Below are 22,665 nucleotides of genomic sequence, written 5' to 3' on the forward strand. Positions count from 1 at the left end.
CACTTGAAGACACAAACAACAGTCTCACTAATTTCACTAGAATTGATTTCCAAGTATAATTGATTTCCACTGGATTGAAAAGGACCTGGGAACCCTTTAAAGTGTATCTTCTAAAAGTAGCTGCTGTTTACATGCATCTGTGTTCTTCATAAAGTGTGCATACTGTGTAGTGGAAACTGAAACCAGAAGCAGAAGGTGGTTGGTTAAGGACAGCACTATGAACACTGTATTTGCTAGGAATTTTTTAGACTAGTCTAAGAAGACCATCCAGTGAGGACCCAGCTGCGAACCTCTGAAATAACAGACTGACCTAAACAGTTTAGAAAAAAGAACCAAACTCTTTTATTTACAAATAAGAGCATTTGGGAAAGAAAAGCACAGGAAAACTCTACATACACGCACACACACGCACTCACAGACACACTAACTTGTTCTATTTAATCCATTGCATGCTGCTAAGGACCTCACTTGCACATATTCCTCCCATCACTGCTCAATCCGGACCACCACCACAGTGACATTATCAGCCGATCCTCGCTGCACTGCCTTGTTGGCCAGCCTGTTACAGGCTGCTTCGTACCTAGCATCAGTGGCTGATTTGGCATCTCTTGTAGGAATCGTTTTGTCCTGTTGGAAAGTGGGACACACAGACAAGATGGGTGAATTCTTTTCATTTGCTTACATTGAAGAGATAGCTTTAAGATTTTTCCATTCCTTCCAGGCCCCCCCCCCCCCAAATCTTGTATCTTTTTCAGGGTCTCAGCACATGTTTCTGCACCTGGCACAACAATTAATGCTCCTTCGCTCATTGCTGTCCCTAATATCAACCCAAGGCTAAACAAGTAGTTTTGATACCTGGTGTAGAAAATCCCACAGGCATCTCTTTATTTCCTGGTAGTAAAATACAGAAGGCTAAATAACTCATTTTGCTGCCCTTTCATGACATGAAAACCTGCTGCCAGAGACAATTATCTCACTTGGCTTGAGAGCATAGATGTTACCAGTTACCTCTTCCCAGAGTAATTCACTCAGGCCTGCACTTAGTTACTTGCACTGTCACCTGAGGGTGTCTTCTCTTTATTCACCACAGGCAAGAGAAGATATACACATCCCTACCAAGGGGACAGAGGTAAGCACTGTTTTTTTAACCTAAAAGAATAACTTACATTTACCAGAGAGACATGCAGCCTCCACAGCACTGTCCTGTTTAACACAGTGCTGAATTACAGAAGCTGTCTGTTCTGCCATTTAGTGCCCCTTGTCTCAGCATCCATGCTGCAAAAGAGAATGAGTCTCAAGTTCAACCTTCATGCACAGTGAAGGCTGACCAGGGTTTGCTCCAGGATCAGAAGTTGGGAGATGAGATATAGTCAATGTGGGCACAAGTGGAAAATAGCAGAAAGGTGAGCAGCCTTTCAGGATTTTTGTTTTTAAATCATGAGGAAATTTGAGTATAATCCTCCAACAAAAAGCAAAGAAAAGCCAAGCTGTTACTGTTAAGGAAGGGTGAAGTGAAAAGGAACAAGAATGGTCAAATTCTCCTATTAGTGGAGTGAAAGTGTGGTTCCTCTTCCAAATCTCTTTCCTAAAAGGGAATGTCATCTCTCTCACTTAAACAAATGTGCAGACCCATCTTCTGCTCACCTCCAAACAAGACATGATGAAGTTCACAGCTTCTTCTGGTGAGAAGACTTTGAAAAGACCATCACAAGCCAACAAGATGAACCTGGAAAAATAATTAGTGTCAGCTTTATTAAAAATAATTGAGCAAAAAGATGATAATGATGATGAAGAAGAAATAAATAAGTAATAAATCTGAGGTCCAATGCCATCACTCCCATTTTCCTCATTTGCAGGTTTCAGTGCAGTGTTACCTGTCATTATGTGTAAGTTGGCAGCGTTTGACATCTGGCACAGAGATGACTCCAAAGCGCTTGTACTGTCCATCACCAATAGAGCGAGAGACTTCCAGGACACCCAGAACACGACCTTCCCTAAGAAAGGCAAAGAGGTGGGAGGGGTTCAGTGTATCAACAAGTTAAACTGTCAAACACTGTACAGTGTTCAATGGGCCCCATATTTGTTGGTCTACAATAATAGCGACTCTAGCTAAACTGGTCAACGGCTGGAGATTTGAGGAACTATAATCCAATCACACCTGGAAGCCCTAGTTGTTAATCAACAGACTAGAAGAAACAAGAATCTGGAACCAACATGTAGCAGGTTTTGCAGGCCCAGGCTCTGAAATTCACAAGCAACACATTACTTTACCCTCTAGCTGAGCAGTGGATGGAGTGGAGCCTGCAAGCCTTATGTGACCCCCTGAAGGCTATTTCTCAGGACCCAAAGCCCTACAGAGGCCTTTTAAACAAAAGTAAATAAACCTGAAGTTTATATTTGATTGGGTACAGTAGGGGTATATGTGTGGCCCTAGATAAATGCAGCTGCCCAGTCCTGCTCTATTTCTAGAACTCAAGTGAAAGCAATGTCCTTCCCAAAGATATATATTAAAAAAACCAAATTAATACCTGTGTTAGTTAGCTATTCAAGTTGTCTACAAGTTTAGCATTACAGCAGTTTCCTAACTCCTATATGTTCAACCTGGGATGGAGATGTTAGAGAAAGCCCTTGATTTAAAGAAATTTAAGAAAGCCAAACTCATAAGAAAGGACAATTAGCAGGTACCTGCCAAACAAGAATAAATGTATGAATATATGTATCATGGGATGGAGGAACAACCAAGTTCCATCTTTGTTCAAATACGGTGCTCCAGTGGTGAAAAGCTACTGGAGCATGTAATTCCTCCAAAACTGAAACCCAAGACTTGCCCCAGTTTAACTCGTATTTATTACCTGACATTCCCTCCAGCCTTTTGGATCCTCATCCGCTCATCATACTGAGTTGGATTATGCTCCTTACTGAGACTTAAGGCTGTATGTTTCTGATTATCTTCACTGTAGCGACACAGAATCGCCTGCACTGACAGAAGAAACCCTATTAACAAGCAGCTAATACTGTAATCTCACAGTCTTTACTTGGATAATACAGGACACCACTGTCCTACGAGGAGATATCTACGCAAGCAGCATACTGATCTGCCTATATCAGACTTAAAAAAGATCTTTTAAAAATGTAATGAACACCACCACTGGACCTACAGCACCACCTAGAGTTCACTAAGAAAATCCAAAGGATCACAGAGATGCTATAAAGGTCTCTTTCACAATACAGTTGTCTCTTCACATGTGGATTTGGCTCTTGCGGATTTGATTATTTGCGGTTTTGATTAATATGTTCTCTCTAAGAATGTCTAGGTCTCCAGCACAACTCTTCCAGAAATTGACTGTAGAATTGTGCTGGGGAAACTAGAAGTTGCTAGAGAAAACGCTTCTCTAGGCATTTGTAGGTCCTCCAGCATGATTCTATGATCAACTTCTGGCAGATGTTGAAAGGGAGGACCTGGAGTTTCCCAGAGAGATTTTATCTGAAGTAAACAGAATAGTGGTTTTTTATTTGTGCTTTTTCCACATTCAAGGGGGGTCATTTGCCACTAGTCCCAGCAAATGTGGAGGGACCACTGTTGTTAGGTGCCTTCAGTTCCACTCAGACTTATGGTGACCTTATTGCAGGGATTTCGTGGCAAGATTTGTTCAGAGGGGGTTTGCCATTGTCTTCCTCTAAGGCTGAGAGAATTTTATTTTCCCAAATCACCCTGTGACTTTCTGTGGCTGAGTCAGGATTCAGATCTTGGTCTCCCAGAAGCCTAGACTACCACTCAAACCAAGACATCATCCTGGCTCTCATACCACACAATATAGTACACTAAACCTCTTTAACTGCCATGGATGCACCTTACAGAATCCTGGGATTTGGGGTTTGGTGAAGCACTAGAGCTCTCTGGGAGAGAATTCTGAATATCTAATACACTAAAAGCACCAGATCGTGTCTTATCTTAGAAGCTAAGCAAGGTCAGCCCTGGTTAGTACTTGGATGGGACATTGCCACTGTTGTAGGCTATATTTTAGAGGAAGGAATTGGCAAAAGAGAGCCAATGTGATGCAGTGAATTTAGCTTATGACTAGGACTCTGGAGATCAGGTTTCAATTCCCCACTTGACTAGGAAAACCCACTAGATGACCTTGGGCAAGTCACACACTCTCAGCCTCAGAAAACCTCATGATAGACTCTCCTGAGGGTCACCATACATCAAAAACTACTTGGAAGACACACAAGCCACCTCTTGAGTATTCCTTTCCTAATAAAACCCTATAAAATTCATGGGGTCACCATAAGTCAGTAGACGACTTGAAGGAACACACAGTCAAACTACAAATCCCCAAATTCCAACAGATAAAGCCATGGCAGTTAAAGTGATATCAAAGTGTTGTAACAATGCAGTTTGCAAGAAATGTAAGACACTTTTCCCCCTCAAAGAGAGTCTGAGGTAGCTGATTTCAGGTACATACAGTACTAGAAAGGCAATGCCTGCTATAAGGTATAGTTGCTACATAACTCCTGTGGAACTGGAAAAAATTGGCTCATGCAATGCAAGAAAAATATATCTAAGCTGTATCCTCAGTTTCCAACATTGCTTACCCTGCTATCCCCAAGGTTGGCAATATATAAGGTATTATCTATCACCAGTACACAGGTTGCTGTGGAACCATCCTTCCAGGCAGGTTTCCTAAAGAAATTGAAAACATTGAGCCCAAGAGTTCTTTGAGGTGTGTTCCAACCCCATCCAAGATACCACAATTAAACCAGAGTAAGAAGGCACAAGTGGGGTTTAAGGCAGCACTGACACATTCAGATGAAACTTATGTTGTTAGCGGCCTTGGGTCCCACTTTGGGAGAAAGGCAGGATAAAAATAAACTAAATAATAATAATAATAATGAAGAATTCTCCTTGTATTGTAACTAGCAGAGTTCAAATGGAGGACTGTATGTTTAATTACTGTCCCTTCCACACATGCACATTAAATGCTGCCTACAAATGAATGCTAGCAAGCAAATGAGACAGAAGGCTAGGTCAGAATTAGAAATAAAATATATCAGCTCATATTCTATCTATGGTCCAAAACACACTGCAAAAATAATCCAGTTTGAGACTGCTTGAACTGCCCTGGCTAAATGCTAGGGTATTCTGGGAACTGTAGTTTTCTGAGACATTTAAGCCTTCTCTGTCAGAGAGAGCTCTAGTGCCACAATAAACTACAGTTCCTAGGATTCACTAGCACTGAGCCAGGGCAATTAAAGCGGTTGCAAACTGGATTATTTCTGCAATGTGTTCTGGATTTATGTCTCTTTTGAAAGTATACATTTTAAATCAGATCTGTCTAATTTCTACAATATTTGGAAGCTTTTGCTTTGAAAACCTAACTGCTTTTCCTCCCTGGTATTTGTATACATTTCCCCCAAAATTAGATTTAGGAAACAAAGCACATTCCATGTGTTCTCATATATAACTTTCCCTAACATTTTTATGCATCTCTCCCTGGTAAACACATTCTTGGATGCAATTTTTGAATTAGGAATTGCACTGAAAAAATCAGATTCAGTACAGAATCTGAAGAATAATTTGTTTTCATCAACACATTAGCCTTGGAGGCATAAATTAAATTGCTTATCTTAAAAATCTGTATTATGTAATAAATTCTTGGGCATCCTTACCTAGAAAATTCTGTTGCCCATGTGCAAGAACTATTAGATATACAGGAAATATTTAAAAAATGCAATCCCAATCCCTATGTACTTTCTAAAATGACACAGTCCTAAATATCCTTGACACAAGCACAACCCTTGTGTAGTTGATAAGGTTATACTTACTGGCTGGAAGCCTGCTTGAGAAATTCTTCATCGGTGTGTTTGAAGGTATCCAGAAGGCATCTTCTTATTGCTTTTTCCACACTGGGCACCTCTCCTGTCAAACCCCAGGAAGAACAATCAGCAACCTGGCAACAGGGCATGTATTTTGTGTGCTGCATAAATGCAAGCTTCTGCTTAGTATAACCTTTCTGTTTTCAGTAGCTATGAAGACTGTGGAATCAATGAGTTGAAGATTGAAGCTCAGACCCAGCTTTTAACCAGCTTGCCCTATGGTCATTGCTTTCTACAGTTTCATTTATCTCCCACAACTGAAGCAATAAACGTTTATTTATTTTTATATATTTCATTTTTATGCTATCTTTCTCCCAAAAAGGGACCCAAAGCAGCTCACAAGATAAATACATTTTTGAAACAATTTAAAAAAACAATTAAAATAACCTAGTTAAAAGAATATGAAATTAAGACTAAAACATAGAAAAGTTTTAAAATCACTCATGTAAAAGTTGTTAGAATCATAGAGTTGGAAGAGACTAAAAGGGCCATCCAGTCCAACCTCCTGCCATGCAGGAAATCCAAATCAAAGCATCCCCATTGACGGAAGGCCATCCAGCCTCTGTTTAAAGACCTCCAAAGAAGGAGACTCCACTACACTCCGAGGGAGTATGTTCCACTGTTGAATAGCCCTTACTGTCAGGAAGTTCCTCCTAATGTTGAGGTGGAATCTCAATAGGACATGGTTTCCAGACCCTTCACCATTTTAGTCACCCTCCTTTGGACATGCTCCAGTTTCTTCACATCCTTTTTAAATTGTGGTGCCCAGAACTGGACACAATATTCCAGGTGGGGCCTGACCAGAGCAGAATAGAGTGGCACTATTACTTCCCTTGATCTAGACACTATACTGTACTTCTAAAATCGCATTGGCTTTGTTAGCTGACTCATGTTCAATTTGTGGTTAACTTGGGTTCCTAGATCCCTTTCACACATAATCTCGTTCAGCCAGGTGTCCCCCATCCTATATCTGTGCATTTCATTTTTCCGCCCTAAGTGCAGTACCTTACATTTCTCCATGTTGAAATTCATTTTGTTAGCTTTGCCCCAGCTTTCTAGTCTATTCAGGTCATTTTGAATTTTGATCCTGTCTTCTGGGGTATTAGCTACTCCTCCTAGTTTGATGTCATCTGCAAATTTGATAAGTATGCCCCCAATTCTGTCATCCAAGCCATTGATAAAGATGTTGAATAGCACTGGGTCCAGGACAGAACCCTGTGGGACCCCACTGGTCACTTCTCTCCAGGTTAAAAAGGAGCCATTGTTGAGTATCCTTTGGGTTCGGCCGGTCAACCAATTATAAATCCATGTAACAGTTACTTTGTGTAGCCCACATTTCACTAGCTTGTTTGCAAGAATGTCATGGGGAATCCTGTCAAAAGCCTTACTGAAATCAAGATATACTATATCCACAGCATTGTCTTCATCTACCAAGCTGGTAATTTTATCAGAAAAAGAAGAAGAGAGATTAGGTTTGTCTGGCTTGACTTGTTTCTCTGAAACCCATGTTGACTTTTTGTGATTATGGCATTGCCTTCTAGATGTTCACAGACTCTCTGTTTAATGATCTGCTCCAGAATCTTTCCTAGTACTGATGTCAGACTAACTGGACGATAATTGTTGGGATCCTCTTTTCCCCCCTTTTTGAAGATGGGAACAACGTTGGCCCTCCTCCAGTCTGCTGGGACTTCTGTTTTCCAAGAGTTCTCAAATATTATTGCGAATGGCTCCGATATTACATTAGCCAGTTCTTTTAATATTCTTGGATGTAGTTCATCTGGTCCTGGAGACTTATATTCATTTAGATTAACCAGGTGTTCCTGTACTATCTCCTTATTTATTCTGTGCTGAAATTCCCCTATTCTGTCCTCTGCTCCATTTTCCTCAGGTTGAGCACCCCTTGTCTTTTCTGAGAAGACTGAAGCAAAGGAGGTGTTGAGTAATTCTGCCTTTTCTCTGTCCTATGTTAGCATTTTGCTGTCTTCTCCACGCAGTGGCCCTACCGTTTCCTTCTTCTTCCTTTTGCTGCAGAAATACCCAAAAAAGCCCTTTTTGTTGTTCTTAACCTCTCTAGCAAGCCTGAGTTCATTCTGTGCTTTAGCTTTTCTGACTTTACCTCTACACAGGCTAGCTATTTGTTTGACTTCCCCTTTGGTGATTTCTCAATTTTTCCATTTCTTATACATGCTTCTTTTAAAAGTTAGCTCAGTTGAAAGTTCCTTAGTATTCCATTCTGATTTCTTGAGACACCTCCCGTTTTTCTTCCTCACTGGAACTGTTTTAAACTGTGCCTTCAGTATCTCCCTTTTGAGAAACTCCCATCCATCCTGAACTCCCTTCTCTCTTTTAATATTCCTGACCATGGGATCACCCCCAGTATTTCTCTAAGTTTACTAAAATCTGCTTTCCTAAAGTCTAGAATGTGTGTCTGACTATGCCTGGCTTCTCCTTTTCATTGTATAAAAAACTCCAGGAATACATGATCACTCCCACCTAAGGATCCCACCACTTGCACTCCATTGACTAGGTCATCCCTGTTGGTTAGGACCAGATCCAAAATAGCTCATCCCCTTGTTGCCTCTTCCAGCTTTTGGACAATGAAACTGTCTCCAAGGCAAGTGAGGAACTTGCTAGACCTTGAGGATTTGGCTGAGTTTGACTTCCAGGAAATATCAGGATAGTTGAAGTCACCCATCACTACTACATCTCTCCTTTCTGAGTGTGTGGTCATCTGTTCTAGAAAGGCATCATCCAATTCCTCAGTCTCACTTGGGGGTCTGTAGTACACTCCCACAATAACATCCTTGTTGTTTCGCTCCCCTTTAATTTTTATCCAGATGCTCTCCACCTGGTTTCCAGGATTTATGTCCTTGATCTCGTCACTGGTGTAAATGTCCCTGACATATAAGGCTATTCCTTCTCCTTTCCTGTTTGGCCTATTTCTCTTAAAAAAGGTTATACCCCTGTATTTCTACATTCCAATCATGAGACTCACCCCACCAGGTTTCAGTGATGCCTATTATATCATATTTGCTTTGTTATGCTAGGAGTTCAAGTTCATCTTGCTTATTTCCCATGCTCTGTGCATTAGTGTAGAGACATCGAAGACCATGTGTCCCTTTGACTTGCTGCCTGTGCAAGGTTTTTTTGCCTCCCACTTTTGGATCCTTGAACTGTTCGTCTTGTTCCCTCTATGACAGTTTGACTATTTTCTCCAGCCCTTCTGCCTTCCAGAATACTGTCTCCCTCCCCCATATAACTCAGTTTAAAGCCCTCCTGATCAAATTTTTGAGACTATTGGCAAAAACATTTTTGCCAACTGGCGTGAGATGCAACCCATCCCTTCCCAAAAGCCCCTCCTCATGGAACCTCAGACCATGATCCAAAAACCCAAATTGTTCTTGGCGGCACTATCTGTGGAGCCAGTTATTCACCTCTGCTATTTTTCTCTCCTTTCCTGGACCATGCCCTTCGACTGGGAGAAGAGATGAAATGACAACCTGTGCATCCATCTTTTTCAACTTCCTAACCAAAGCCTCATAATCCCTTATGCTATTCTGAAGGCTGTGCCTTGCAGTATCATTGGTTCCCACATGAACCAAAAGAAGGGGGTAATGGTCAGTAGGCTTGACAAGTTTTGTCAGCCTCTCTGTCACATCACGGAACTTTGCCCCAGGGAGATAGCACACCTCCCGAGACATCTGGGTGGGCCCACAAAACACTGGTTCAGTACCTCTCAGCAAGGAGTCCCCCACAACCACCACACGCCTCCTCTGAGGCTTATGGTTTATAAGTATAATTATTTTCTCAAACAGAACATTAATCATGTTGACTAATGGATACCTGTATGCATAAATTTTGTTTCTTAAGAGCAAAGAGTGCCAGAGTACAGCATTTATGCTCTTTTACATTAGAATAAGTGAGCATGCAGCAGAAGGCCACAAAGGATACTTCTGCATGCCACTTCACTGTCCTTTTATGTCCCCTCTTCAATTTCATACCTTTAGGAAATTTTCTTATCAGGTTTTGATGCAGATTTTGTGCTGCGTAGTTTGAAGCTCGAGCTCCTCCATGGCCGTCAAAGACAGCAAAGTATGAGACACGGGTACTGTAAGAAAAGACATACATACACTGACAGATTTATCCCACTCCAGGATTATCCAAAAAAACTGAAGATCTGTTCAGCCAACAGAGGTGCAAAAAAGCATCCCCTTATTTACAGTCTCAAATGCTTCTTCCCTATTGTGAAAAAAAATAATTTTCTGCAACCGACACTTGTGAACAAGAGAGATTCCTATGCTCAACAAGACAAAAGGCATACAGCTTGGGTATCTCTGTTCAGTCTCCCTTGATACTCTATATGCAACATTTGCATGAAGACAGCACAACTATAAAGATGCCCATTCTAAGATGTTCTTCAACAACACCAGATCTGAGTTGTGTTTTCTCACCAGAGCTTCTCTTCCTAAAAGGTGATGAAACTCAAAACTGTAGGACTGACAAGTAAGCCCAGCCCTACACAAGAATTTTATCCATATAATCCGCCCCGCACACTCAGATCATCTGGGCAGCAACTTCTAAGAGTTCCAAAGGCTAGATTAGCTTCCACCTCTAGGAGGGCCTTCACCATCTCGGCCCCCAACCTCTGGAACTCGCTGCCCCTTGAGCTCCGCTTAGCCACCTCCCTAACCCAATTTAAGAAGGGGCTGAAAACCTACTTCTTCAAGCAGGCCTACCCCTGACTATTTCGCCCCAGAATGCTCTCCCCTCCCCCCCGTCCGTCAGCATTGTCAAGCTGGCACGAATTTTATTGTTTTTATTGTACTGTACTGTTTTTAAATTATGTTTGTATTATTATATTGTTGTATGCCTTTTGTTGTACACCGCCCTGATTCTAAGGAGGGCGATATATAAATAAATTTTATTATTATTATTATTAATTTGGAGAAAACATACACAGATTGTAATGTGAAACAGTATTAGATACAGGTTTCAAATTTATTTTCCACTAGGGAAGCACTTTACGTTTCTGACCTTGTTAAAATGAAATGTGGCCATCAATGTCAACTACATCAGAAAACCAAAATAATAAAAACAAGAGGGTGAGGGAACAAGTATTAGTTGACCATTCCTCTGATAGTAGTTCTAGGATAAAGGAAAGGTAGGGCACTGCATTAGCTCCTAGGAGACCTTGGAGGGCTATGCTTGTTCCCACAAAACAAACAAACAAACACACGGACGCACACCCCACATTTTTTGTTCCCTTTATGGAACAAGCATAATTTCATTATGCTTGGGATTTCAAAAAAAGGTTTTCCTAGGCCTAAATTGGACCAGAAGATTTTCAAAATGTGATGGAAATGCATCCCATGGCCTTTAGCGGACATTTTGGACAATCTGGGGAGAAAATGCTTTTTAAAATGTTTTTTGCAGAAATTGTTTTTAACCCCCCAGGGAATCTTCAAATATGATACAAATGCCCTCCAAGCTTCCTAGAATTCATTTGAGGCATTTGGGAGCAAGAAAAATGTTTTTGAAAAAACTTTTTTTTGTTAAAAAAATATGAGGGTTTTTTTTTTTACTTCCGGGGTACTCTGAGGTCCACAAAAACAGCCTTGTGGGCCAGATTTTGCCTGCCTCCTCTAAGAAGACCAAACTCTTTTTCAAATAAGCCATGATGTTAGTTAGTTATTAGCTGAACACTTGAAAGCTCAGGATTACTCTCTTCACTGACATGATCAGACTCTTTATAGATAATAAATTCCAGGTCCTGAAAATCAAGATGGATTCAGAACGGAAAGCATATTTCTGAATGCCATAGAAACAACTTTCTATGGTATAGTCGGCTCTCTGTATCCATGGATTCTTTATCCAAGGATTCAAACATGCATGGCTTGAAAATATTTTAAAAATGTATAAATTCCATAGAGCAAACCTTGGTTTTGCCGTTTTATATAAAGGGCATCATTTTACTGTGCCACTGTATTTAATGGGACTTCAGTATCCATGGATTTTGGTATCCACAGGGGAGCCTGAAGCCAAACCCCAGCAGAAACCATGGGCCCACTGTATGTACCAAAATGGTCAGGTATGGTAGGTTATCAGCACACATATATACACGCCTCTATTTGTATGACTACAGTATTGTACGGGGGGGGGGGGGAAAGAAGTACAAGAACACTGATCACTTCCAGACATCAAGCCAAACGAATTCAGAATCACTGTCCCCATAGGATCAGCAAGGATGTCCTAACACAAGATGGAAGACAACAAATGCACATGTCAACATGAGTACACAGAGATGTAAGACTCACATCTGAGAGGGCAGGGGCTTGCACTCTTCTGTAATATCATTCAGAATCACATGGGCATCCTGCATTTCTTCTCGTTCACCTTTCCTCTCTGCCACATAACCCTTCACAGCAAGAATCTCCGAAGAATCTAAAGAGAAACCAAGGAAAGGTATATGCAGGATTCAATCCCTGAGATTTCTTTTTGACCCAAAGCAAAACAGTTGTCTAATGAAGGTGAGCAAGTAGTGCTATAAAACCATATTGGGCACAAGCTATATTTAAGATTTAAGTAATCCATTCATGGCACCTGCGGTGGAAGAAGACTTCTCTGATTTCTATGGTTCTAAAAAAAGTTACTGTATGTAGTAGAACATGGCAATTTAGAGTCTTATCTGATGTTCTTTTTGTTGCCTGTTTTATTGAACCATTTCCTGTATTGCTATGTGTTTTATTTGTATTATCCTATCATTTCTTAGATTGTACGCCATAGGCAGGTTTATTTGTACAGCGCTGTGCAAATCTACAGCGCTATATAAATAATGATGATAATAATAATAATAATAATAATAATAATAATAATAATAATAATCCTATGACAATGGCAATGGCAATCAAAGACTGAGAGCAATATAGTGCACAGAGATAGGCACACTCCCCAAAAGAGTTCACAAAGAGGGAGAATAACTTTTACAATCAACTATTCAAGTGAAGCTTCTGTCAGTGATAGACAGTAGAATACTGCAAGACTGAACAGTTATGTCTCAGTCAGCTACATAAGAACAAAACATTAAAATGGTGCACGAAGAAATTTGGAACAAATGCAAACAATACTAGAAACAGGGAATGGATGCAACTGGCACTATGCCACTGTCATTACACCACTACTCCAGTGGGAAATTCAGATACAGTGCTTTGGCTTATATACACTAGGCTGTCTGAGACTGGTTAAGAAGCCTCCTACATAAGCAGGACATACTTAAGGAGGGTAGAGAAGGAGTCAGGCTGGGGCTGTACACCATGGTGGCAAGGCAAGCCATATTGTATGAAACATCTATAACTATACAGTTGGCATTACAAAAAGAATTTGTGGGGCACAGCAATAAATAAGAACAGTGTCCTACATTTGATTTCCCACTGAACTTAATAAAAGATTGTTTTATCCACACTGCTTCTTTTTAATTGTGGAGATTATTTTGCTATTGCAAGGCACTTCGAGAAACAAGCTCGTAATCTATAGGCTTAATTATAAAATAAAATAAAACAGTAACATGACTAACCTACCTCCCAAGACTGTTGTGAGGAGACAGGGGGAAAGCCTCATGTTGACTGTAGCCCAGAGCTCCTTGGAGGATATGAGGGCTACAAATGTGAAAGAGGCACTACCGTGACTGGCAAGAAACTCATTCTTTACTGTCACTGCCCACAGACAGCAAACCCACATCTGTATTTGGATTATCATAACCAAGACTGTCCTAAAGACACAATTTCATCTTTATCCTTTAATGTAAAATAGCACTAAAAAAGAAATATATATATATTTGGCTTCAGATTGTCTGAAAACCTTTACAAACTTTCTTTTCCACAAGTTCTTCACTTCCATTCTTCTCTCCTTCGGTGGACTTTCTCTTCTCTCCCTTTCCATAGCTCACAGAAAGAGAAACTTGCTCTGTGGGATGTAAAGCTAGAAAACAAAATGCTACCAGTTATTATTTATTTATTTATCGTATTTATACCCCGCCCTTCAGCCCTAAAGGCTATCAGAGTGGCTATCAGAGTCCCCTCTATCCTCACATATTTACAATGACAATTTCACTTTTTAAAAAGCCAGTTCCATAAAACTATATTCTTAAGTGTTAGTATTACACTTTGGTAACTGTTTTAGATCAAATTCTTTTTCATGTTTATCCTACAGGTTATACCAGTCTTTTTATTACAACAGGTTGAGTTCCCCTTATCCTAAATGCCTGGGACCAGAAGTGTTTTGGATTTTTTCAGGTTTTGGAATATCTGAATATACATAATGAGATAACTTGGAGATGGGACCCAAGTCTAAATATAAAATTAATTTGTGTTTTGTACACACCTTGTATACACATAGCCTGAAGGTAATCTTATACACAATATTTTTAATAATTTTGTGCACAAAAGAACGTTTGTGTACACACTGAACCACCTGAAAGCAAAACTGTGAATACCTCAGCCACCCATGTGAACAATTTTGGATTTTAGAATATTTTGGATTTCAGAATTCTGGATAAGAGAGGCTTAACTTGAATTAATTTGATGAAGTCAAAGCAGAGGACTACACCTTCCTTCCAAATTCGTGCTACTTGAGAAAGACAATTTTTTAAAAAAGAAAGAAACAAAACTATGGCTGAGATCTTGCCCTGTGAAACATATATCTGGCATGTAGCTACATCTCCACAGCTACAACTCTTGCTGCTACTTTCTAAAATCCATCTATTAAGCAACACAGTGTCCCCAACACAGCTATTTCTGTGTTGTTGAATGGAGGAATCAGTGGAGCCATATCCAGCCATTTCCTGCAGCTGGACCTGCTGTATGGACTTCGTCTACAGACTGCCAAGGATCCTTGAGAGGTTCCTGTGGATGCCCTCTGCAGCACATGCAGCTATAGGAAAAATATCATCTCCCCCTGACCTCCAAATATGGTAATGGCCACTGCATCACGTAAAAGGTGGTCTAGGGGTGATTTTGGTCATTGCATAATCAACAAAGAATTTTGACCTCTGCAATGACCAAAGAAGTGTGGATGGTAGCACATACTGAATTTATGGTATGGTAACTCAGTGACAAGATGCCACCCTATGTTTAGGGGGAAAAAAAACAGCTATGGATAGGGAGGCTTTGGAATTGAAGAACTACTGGGAAGTATACTTAACACATTCTGTTATAATTGTTTTTGTACTTATTCACCTTCTCCTAAAGCTATATAATGGGGCTCCGGCAGGGTGGCACACATGCGCCATTCATTCTATTGCAGTGCAGCTTCAGTATAAACTGAAAGCCATGTATAGTGTGCTTGGGTATGGCGTAGGCGCACTGTACTGAAGTTTCCCAAAAAAAGCTATACATTTCAAATGTGTCTCTGAATAAGACTTAGGCCAAGAACAGCAGCCAGGAGATGTAGCCAGACAAAACTGAATTCAACTAGCAATGCTTCTCAAGCAAAGCCCAAACTGCTTACCCAGAACCTCAACAGTCATGGCTCCAGATTGCTTTTTTACTTTAACTTAGTGGAAGTTTTCCAAGGCATAACCAATTTAGTCTGGATCAGTGTGCAAAGCACCTTGTAGAACCTTTGAGATGAACTAAGAGAAGATGGAAAGCATAAACTTTTGTTGATTTAGGTCTACTTAATCTGATGAAGCAAACTACCAGACATAAGACTATAAAAGCTTATGCTAGCAAGTTCTTTCTCTTAGTTAGTCTCAAGACTACAAGAGTGTTTTAATGTTTCAAATGCAGAAGCAGCTTTAACTTCTGCAGATGCAACTGATGCAATATTATATACAGCATCCTCTTCAGTGCGTTAGGGGGAGGTGAATCATTTTGGGGGGGCTACAGCTCCCAGAATCCCTAGCCAGAAGGCCTAAATTATGACTCCTCCCCAAATTTAAACAGTTCATCAAAGCTCAAGTGATAGAGAGCTCTTGTAAATCTCACAGTTGAGAAGAAGCCCAACATGTTTAAAGGCTGTGAACAAATGAACTAATGTTTGACCATTCAAAACAACAGCAGAATGCCTCACCCTCAATCTGAATTACCACTGCAATGTGGTTACATCATTTAACCAGACAGGCTAAGTCAAATATAGGGAACCTTTAGCCCTCTAGATGTTTTAGTCTACAGTTTCCATCCATGCTCATGAGTGAGACTCAGCATAGTCAATAATAAGGGACTGTTAGAAGCTGGAATTTCAAAACATCTTGAGGGCCAAAGATTCCAACCTCGGGCTACATGATGTTATCACACTGGCTACATGATTCCCAATTGGTTAGCATAATGTAGGCACTACTGTCATGTAATTATTTTTTAAGACAAAATGTCCAAACAGCCAACAGTTGCAAAGTGCACTGCCACTGGACAAGAACTAAAAAGCAGAGCAAAAAAGAGGTGTTGTTTTCATGGGACACTTCACTCTCCCTCAAAGTATTACTTTGGCACTGAAAATGTTCACCTTGGTAGAGTCCTCAGGTTACTCAACATTTAAAGGATTCATCATGTGCAACTCAATTATGGCAGTGTAAACAATGGCAAAAGAGAGGTATGGGGACTGCTACTCACCTGAGTTCCCACTGCTGGCAGGTGGTAGATCATCAAAAAGCAGAGAGCTCCCGGCCCCTAAAAAGACAAGAAGAAATATTTTAGAATCCAGATGCCACAGCAAACAGGTTTCTGAGATTGCTTCATAGAAAAAATGAAATCTACAAAATGTAATTCTGCCAAGAATAAAATAATTCCTAAACTTTTGCCTGTTCAGGACAGTCCACTCAATCTAGTGCATAGAATGGAAGAAAGATTCATTTAGATTGCAACCTTATGGAAACTTACCTAGAAGTAAGCCTCACTGAAATCAATGGGACTTACTTTTGAGCAGATATATATAGAATTGTGCTGTTACGCGTTTATATCTCACTCCAAGGGCAAAACTTGAGGCATGTAAAAAGAAGATTTAAAAGATATAAAGCTTTCAATTAAAGTGATATTAGCATTTCAAAATAGCAAATTAAAATGTTAATAGAATATGAAACCTGTGGCAAGAAGAGGTGAACAATCAGTCTACACAGAAGGTTTAAGAGTATAGAGAGCTGCATGACAAGACCGTAAGCCTGGCAAATGTCTCTTATTTCAAGAAATGTCCTCCTATCTGAGGTTGATAATCTTTTTCTTTTACATAGACTGAACAAGTGGCCTAATTTCACATAGAAACACATGACGAAGTTAGCTGAAATCATTTCATTTGGTATTTTGGCAGCACATGTATTACTTCCTGATGGTTTACCTCTGCAGGGCATATCATCATCATCAGTTTATATAGTGCCATCCGTGTACATGGCATTTTATAAACAGAATAAAACTTGTCATAAATTTCAACTATCCCTTATCGCTGTTTTAAAAACCTGGTAAAACAAATACAGAGTGAGACCCAGCTAACTCCAACCCCTGCATCCCAATATATGCTGATTGGTGGAAGACAAAATGGGCACAAGAACCATACCCAAGTCAGTGCTGCTCACTGGTGGAAGATCGTCAAAAAGCAAAGACCCTCTCCGCTCTTCTTTCTCTAAAGAAACACACCAAAAGACAAAGTTAGAAGAGACCCTCGGCTATAGAAGATGGATCTAGACTGTAAAGCAGTTTGATAGCAGGAGCTATAGCTTCATCCAATTGAATCCAGGTATTTGAAGTTTTACAAAGGTCCAAAACACACTATAGAAAATATCCAGTTCAAGACTGCTTTAACTGCCTTGGCTCAAAGCTAGGGAATTCTAGGAAGTGTAGTTTTGTGGTACATTTAGCCTTCTCTGTCACAGAGCTCTGGTGCCATAATGAACTAAAATTCCCAGGATTCCCTAGCACTGGGCCAGGGCAGTTAAAGCGGTCCGAAACTTGATTATTATTGGACCAACGTTTGTTTCTACATTCAAAACTCATACCTACTCATATCTCATTGTACAATATTTTGACCATCATGAAGCATGAGAGCCTGCGTGAGGTTACGGTTTGAGTGCTGGAGTACAACTCTGGTGGAGACCAGGGTTCAAATCCCTGCACAAGCATAAAAAACCACTGGATGAGCGTGGGCAAGCCACACACTCTCACCCTCCGGCAAAGCTGTGCAGACACATGTGGGCATTATTATTACTGGTTATTTGTTGTCGTTGATGATGATTATGATTGTTCGTATTGTTGTCAATGTTAATTATTGTTACTATTGTTGCTGTTTGTTGTTGTTAATGATTATTATAATAATTTAAAATCATATTTTATATAATTATATAATATATTATATATAATATAATATATAATTACATATAATAATTTGGTGTTATAATAAATATTATTATATTTTCCCGCCCCTCCCAATGGATCGAGGCAGGATTACAGCTCACTAAAATATACATAAACACACACCAATACAATAGAGTAACAGTTAATATTAAAACTAAGTGATCATCAGATGGAAATGCGATAGTTATAGAAAGGTCCAGATAGGAAATGTCTCTTACACAAAGTCAGGTGGATGAGCTCACCGGAAGAGATCCGTCTTAAGTGCCTTCTTAAATGCCTCCAAGGAGGCAATAAGACGGATCTCTTGTTGTTGTTAATTATTGTTAATATTGTTGTTGTTGTTAATTATTATTATTTTATTATAATTTTTATAATTATATTTTATACAACTATATACTGTATATTTGTTGCTTCTAATTACTGTATTGTTAATGTTGTTTTTGTTTCCTTATTATTATATAATTTTTATAATGAAATTTTATATAATTATATACATGTATACCATAATACTGTATATATATATATATATATATATATATATATAATATTATATAATTATATATAATAATTTTTGCTGTTGTTAATTATTGTTAATATTATATTGTTGTTTGTTTATTATCATTATATTATAATTTTTATAATTATATTTCATATAACTATATATAATTATATATTATACAATATATATATATTATATAGTTATATATAATAATTTGCGGTTGTTGAAATTATTGTTAATATTGTTTATTATTATTATTATATACTTTTTATAATTATATTTTATATAATTGTATATAAATATATATATAATACAACATTTATATAACTATACGTAATGATTTGTTGTTATTATTGTTAATATTGTCGTTTGTTTATTATAATTTTATTATAATTTTATAATTATATTTTGCATAATTACATATATATATATATACTATAATATATATAAAATTACATAATTATATATAATAATTTGTTGTTGTTAATTATTGTTAATACTGTTGTTCTTTCTTGTTGAAAATTATTAATTTATAATTCTTATAATTATATTTTATATAGTTATATATTATTATGCACAATATAGTAATATATATATATATATATATATATATCATTGCCTTCCTCTCGAGACCCTTTTGAAAAGGCCTCCTTCAAAGTCCCCCTTCACCTGCATCTGCGCTGGAGAAATAACCCGGTTTCGCACCGCTTTAACTCTTTGTCTGAGTCTCTGCTCCGCTCCGGGCCCCACAACAAACTCCAACTCCCAGAATTCCATAGCCCTGAGCCAGACAACAAGTTAAAGCGGTGCCAAACCGGGTTATTTCTCCAGCGCGGATGCAGCCCGGGTGACCTTGGTCGAGCCACACTCTCTCAGCCTCAGAGGATGTCTCGAGGGTCCAGAGACTGAGGGAGGCTCACCTCCAGCCGGTTCCGGGAGGTCCCCGAACAGATCCATCCAGCCGCAGAGCCTCCTCAGCCGCCGCCGCCGCCGCTGCTTCTCGCAAAGGCCTCCTCCTCAGCTGCCAATCAGCTGCGAAATGCTGGACCGGATCCCGCTCCCATTGGCTGCCCTATCCCTCCCTCCACTGACGGACCGCCGTGGCTCTATATTTCCCTAAAGGGGCGGAGCTAGAGACGTAACCAAACGAGGGGCGCTGATAGGTCAATCCCCGCAGGGAGTGGGCGGAGCTAGAACGTTCCTGTCCTTCAACGCTCCCTCGATGCGTTTGCCTCTCTTCCTTCATTCTTAACTCTACGGCTCCAGACAAGAGCTGCCAATCATGGGACGGCGCTTCCTATGACGACACTACGGAGGGCGGGGCTTTGGGCTACGCTACTTCCGGGGGCGGGGTTTTGAGGGATTTACATTGGAAATCATAAAACCATAGAGTTGGAAGAGACTAGAAGGGCCATCCAGCCCAACGCCATTTTGCCATGCAGGAACTCACAATCAAAGCATACCCAACAAATGGCCATCCAGGCTCTGTTTAAAAACCTCCGACGAAGGAGACTGTAAACACGCTCCAAGGGACATCTTAGGGCTAGCCCTGTTGGCCATAGAGCTAATCCAATGACATCCAAACAGGGATACCTTTATGGGGCCAAGCAAAATGTACAATTACATGTTGCATGCTTTTGAGCTCCCAATGGCTTCTTCATCAGGCAAACAGGAGAAAGACGTTGAAGATGTCAGTCATATGCCTGCAGTTAGGGCAAAACAGCGAAATGCATAGATATAGGATGGGGACACTGCTTGGCTTAAGGAGACTATATGTGTGAAAGGGATCTAGGGTCCTAGTAGGCCACAAGCTGAACATGAGTCAACACTGATGCGGCAGCTAACAAGGCCAATGCAATTCTAGGCTGCATCAATAGAAGTACACTCATCCCTCCATATGTGCGGCTTTGATATTTGCGGATTTGATTAATATGTTCTCTCTGGGAATCTCAGGTCCTCCAGTGCAACTCTATGGTCAACTTTAACTAAAAGTTGCACTGAAAGACCTAGAGATTCCTAGAGAATACTCTACTAGGACTTTGTAGCTCCTCCAACACAGTTCTATGGTCAGTGTCTGTCGGAAGGGCCAGACAGTCCAGCCCCCTTCTGCCATGCAGGAACTCTCAAGCAAAGCATCCCCATTGACAGATGGCCATCTAGCCTCCGCTTAAAGACCTCCAAAGAAGGAGACTCCACTACACTCCGAGGAAGGAGTGTGTTCCACTGTCGAACAGCCCTTACTGCCAGGAAGTTCCTCCTAATGTTGAGGTGGAATCTCTTTTCCTGGAGCTTGCATCCATTGTGCCACATTCTAGTCTCTGGAGCAGCAGAAAACAAGCTCCCTCCTCAACATGACATCCCTTCAAGTATTTAAACAGGGCTATCATATCACCTCTTAACCTTCTCTTCTCAGGCTAAACATCCCCAGCTCCCTGAGTCGTTCCTCATAGGGTATAGTTTCCAGACCCTTCACCATTTTAGTTGCCCTCCTTTGGACACGCTCCAGTTTCTCAATGTCCTTTTTAAATTGTGGTGCTCAGAACTGGACACGATATTCCAGGTGAGGCCTGACCAGAGCAGAATACAGTGGCACTATTACTTCCCTTGTTTATCTAGACACTATACTTCTATTGATGCAGCCTAAAATCGCATTGGCCTTTTTAGCTGCCACATCACACTGTTGGCTCATGTTTAACCTGTGGCCCAGACTTCTAGATCCCTTTCACACATATAGTCTCCTTAAGCAAGTGTCCCCCGTTCTATATCTATGCATTTCATTTTTTCTACCTAAGCAACAGGGAGAAATGTACCTTCCCATGTTAAATTTAAATTTCTTTCCCAAATTTCTTTCAAAATGACTACAATTTTTAAAGTGACGATCTACTATTATTCTATATATGAATCCAATGATACCTTTGCCTTCATTTAACATCTTTTTGGTAATCCCCTCCAATGGTGTTATATTATTTTGCTTCATATTTTTAAATATATTCTACAACAGTTTATTTATTCCAGCTGCATGGACCCAATACTTCTTTCTAATTAAGTTAGTGATTCTCTCGACTCTCCATGGCTTACCCTCTTCATCAAGCAGGTCCCCAGGAGTTCTCACAGATCATTGCCAATGGCTCCGAGATTACATTTGCCAGCACTATGTATGCATCCTCCTGAGAAGATGTCTTTCCAAGTAAATTCCAGTAGTCCTAATAATCCATGTTTGTGTCAAGTCCAGATGCATCTTCTCTTAGGTCTAAAACAGATGGGCAGACGGTGGCAGCTTCCGGCCACTGTGAGCGCATGGCATTTAGTTGAAATGTGTCCCTGGAGCACCCAGAAGCCGCCCCAGGGTCTCCTAAAGTGGCCCAAAAGCAGTTCCTTTGATCCATTTGAGACCACAGAAGGAGGCACCCTTGGGCCCACGGCGTATTTGCTGTGGTCCCAGGGCCTCTTGTGGCTGCTCCTTCCAGCCTGTCTGTTTCGCCCCTTATTCCCAGTGGGTGATCATCACTGTCAAAGCTGATAGAGCTCATGTATATTCCTGCATGTGTATAGAATTGTCACTATTTTGCAGCCTTGCTAATGATGATCAGATACAAATGGCATTACATAAGGATTAGCCAACCTCCATTTCAGGGCCAGATATTCTGTTTTCTAGAAAGGAGTGTGAGCATTAGAAGTATGTGCATCACACAATACAATTCTTTCATAGTCAAGACAAAGTCGGTTTCTGAAAGTAATAGTGCCTTCATTCCCGTCATTTCCAAACAGTACAATCAATGCTCATGGTTGCGGGGGTTGTGTAACACCTCTGGGGTACACTATTTTGTAAAATATTTTGGCACTGACCATCTGATAAGCAAGGGCTGTGTGTGTGTGTGTGTACCGTATATACTCGTCTATAAGTCTAAAAACCTATGCCCAAAAATTGACCCTAAGAGCCCAGGTCAAATTATTTACAGG

The 22,665-nt window shown here is 40.2% G+C and overlaps 1 protein-coding gene across 2 annotated transcripts; it reads right to left on the reverse strand.

The window, feature by feature from the left end:
• Positions 1 to 318: 318 nt before the first annotated feature.
• LOC121926645 (ILK associated serine/threonine phosphatase) lies at positions 319 to 19,805 on the reverse strand. Of its 2 annotated transcripts, XM_042459790.1 has the most exons (13): positions 19,626 to 19,805; positions 17,413 to 17,478; positions 16,479 to 16,535; positions 13,732 to 13,851; positions 13,452 to 13,529; positions 12,192 to 12,318; positions 9,879 to 9,985; positions 5,827 to 5,920; positions 4,597 to 4,684; positions 2,853 to 2,974; positions 1,875 to 1,994; positions 1,645 to 1,726; positions 319 to 627 (listed from the first exon to the last, which is right to left on the reverse strand). In XM_042459790.1, the coding sequence occupies exons 1-13, from the start codon at positions 19,660 to 19,662 to the stop codon at positions 487 to 489; spliced, it is 1,239 nt and encodes a 412-aa protein (XP_042315724.1). In that variant the 5' UTR covers positions 19,663 to 19,805; the 3' UTR covers positions 319 to 486. The 2 variants fall into 2 exon arrangements, with proteins under 2 accessions (XP_042315724.1, XP_042315725.1); XM_042459791.1 differs by lacking the exon at positions 13,452 to 13,529 and having other exon boundaries at positions 19,626 to 19,803.
• Between the last annotated feature and the right edge of the window lie 2,860 nt (positions 19,806 to 22,665).

This window comes from Sceloporus undulatus, chromosome 3 (assembly GCF_019175285.1).
Source record: "Sceloporus undulatus isolate JIND9_A2432 ecotype Alabama chromosome 3, SceUnd_v1.1, whole genome shotgun sequence".
NCBI lineage: Eukaryota > Metazoa > Chordata > Lepidosauria > Squamata > Phrynosomatidae > Sceloporus > Sceloporus undulatus.

Excerpts from the sequence above, each read along its gene's own strand:
- LOC121926645 (XM_042459790.1), bottom strand. The coding sequence starts at position 19,662 with ATGGATCTGTTCGGGGACCTCCCGGAACCGGCTGGAG. Across the intron at positions 17,479-19,625 it reads CCTCCCGGAACCGGCTGGAG|AGAAAGAAGAGCGGAGAGGG; the intron begins GTGAGCCTCCCT and ends GTGTTTCTTTAG. Across the intron at positions 1,995-2,852 it reads AAGGCTGGAGGGAATGTCAG|GGAAGGTCGTGTTCTGGGTG; the intron begins GTAATAAATACG and ends TGCCTTTCTTAG.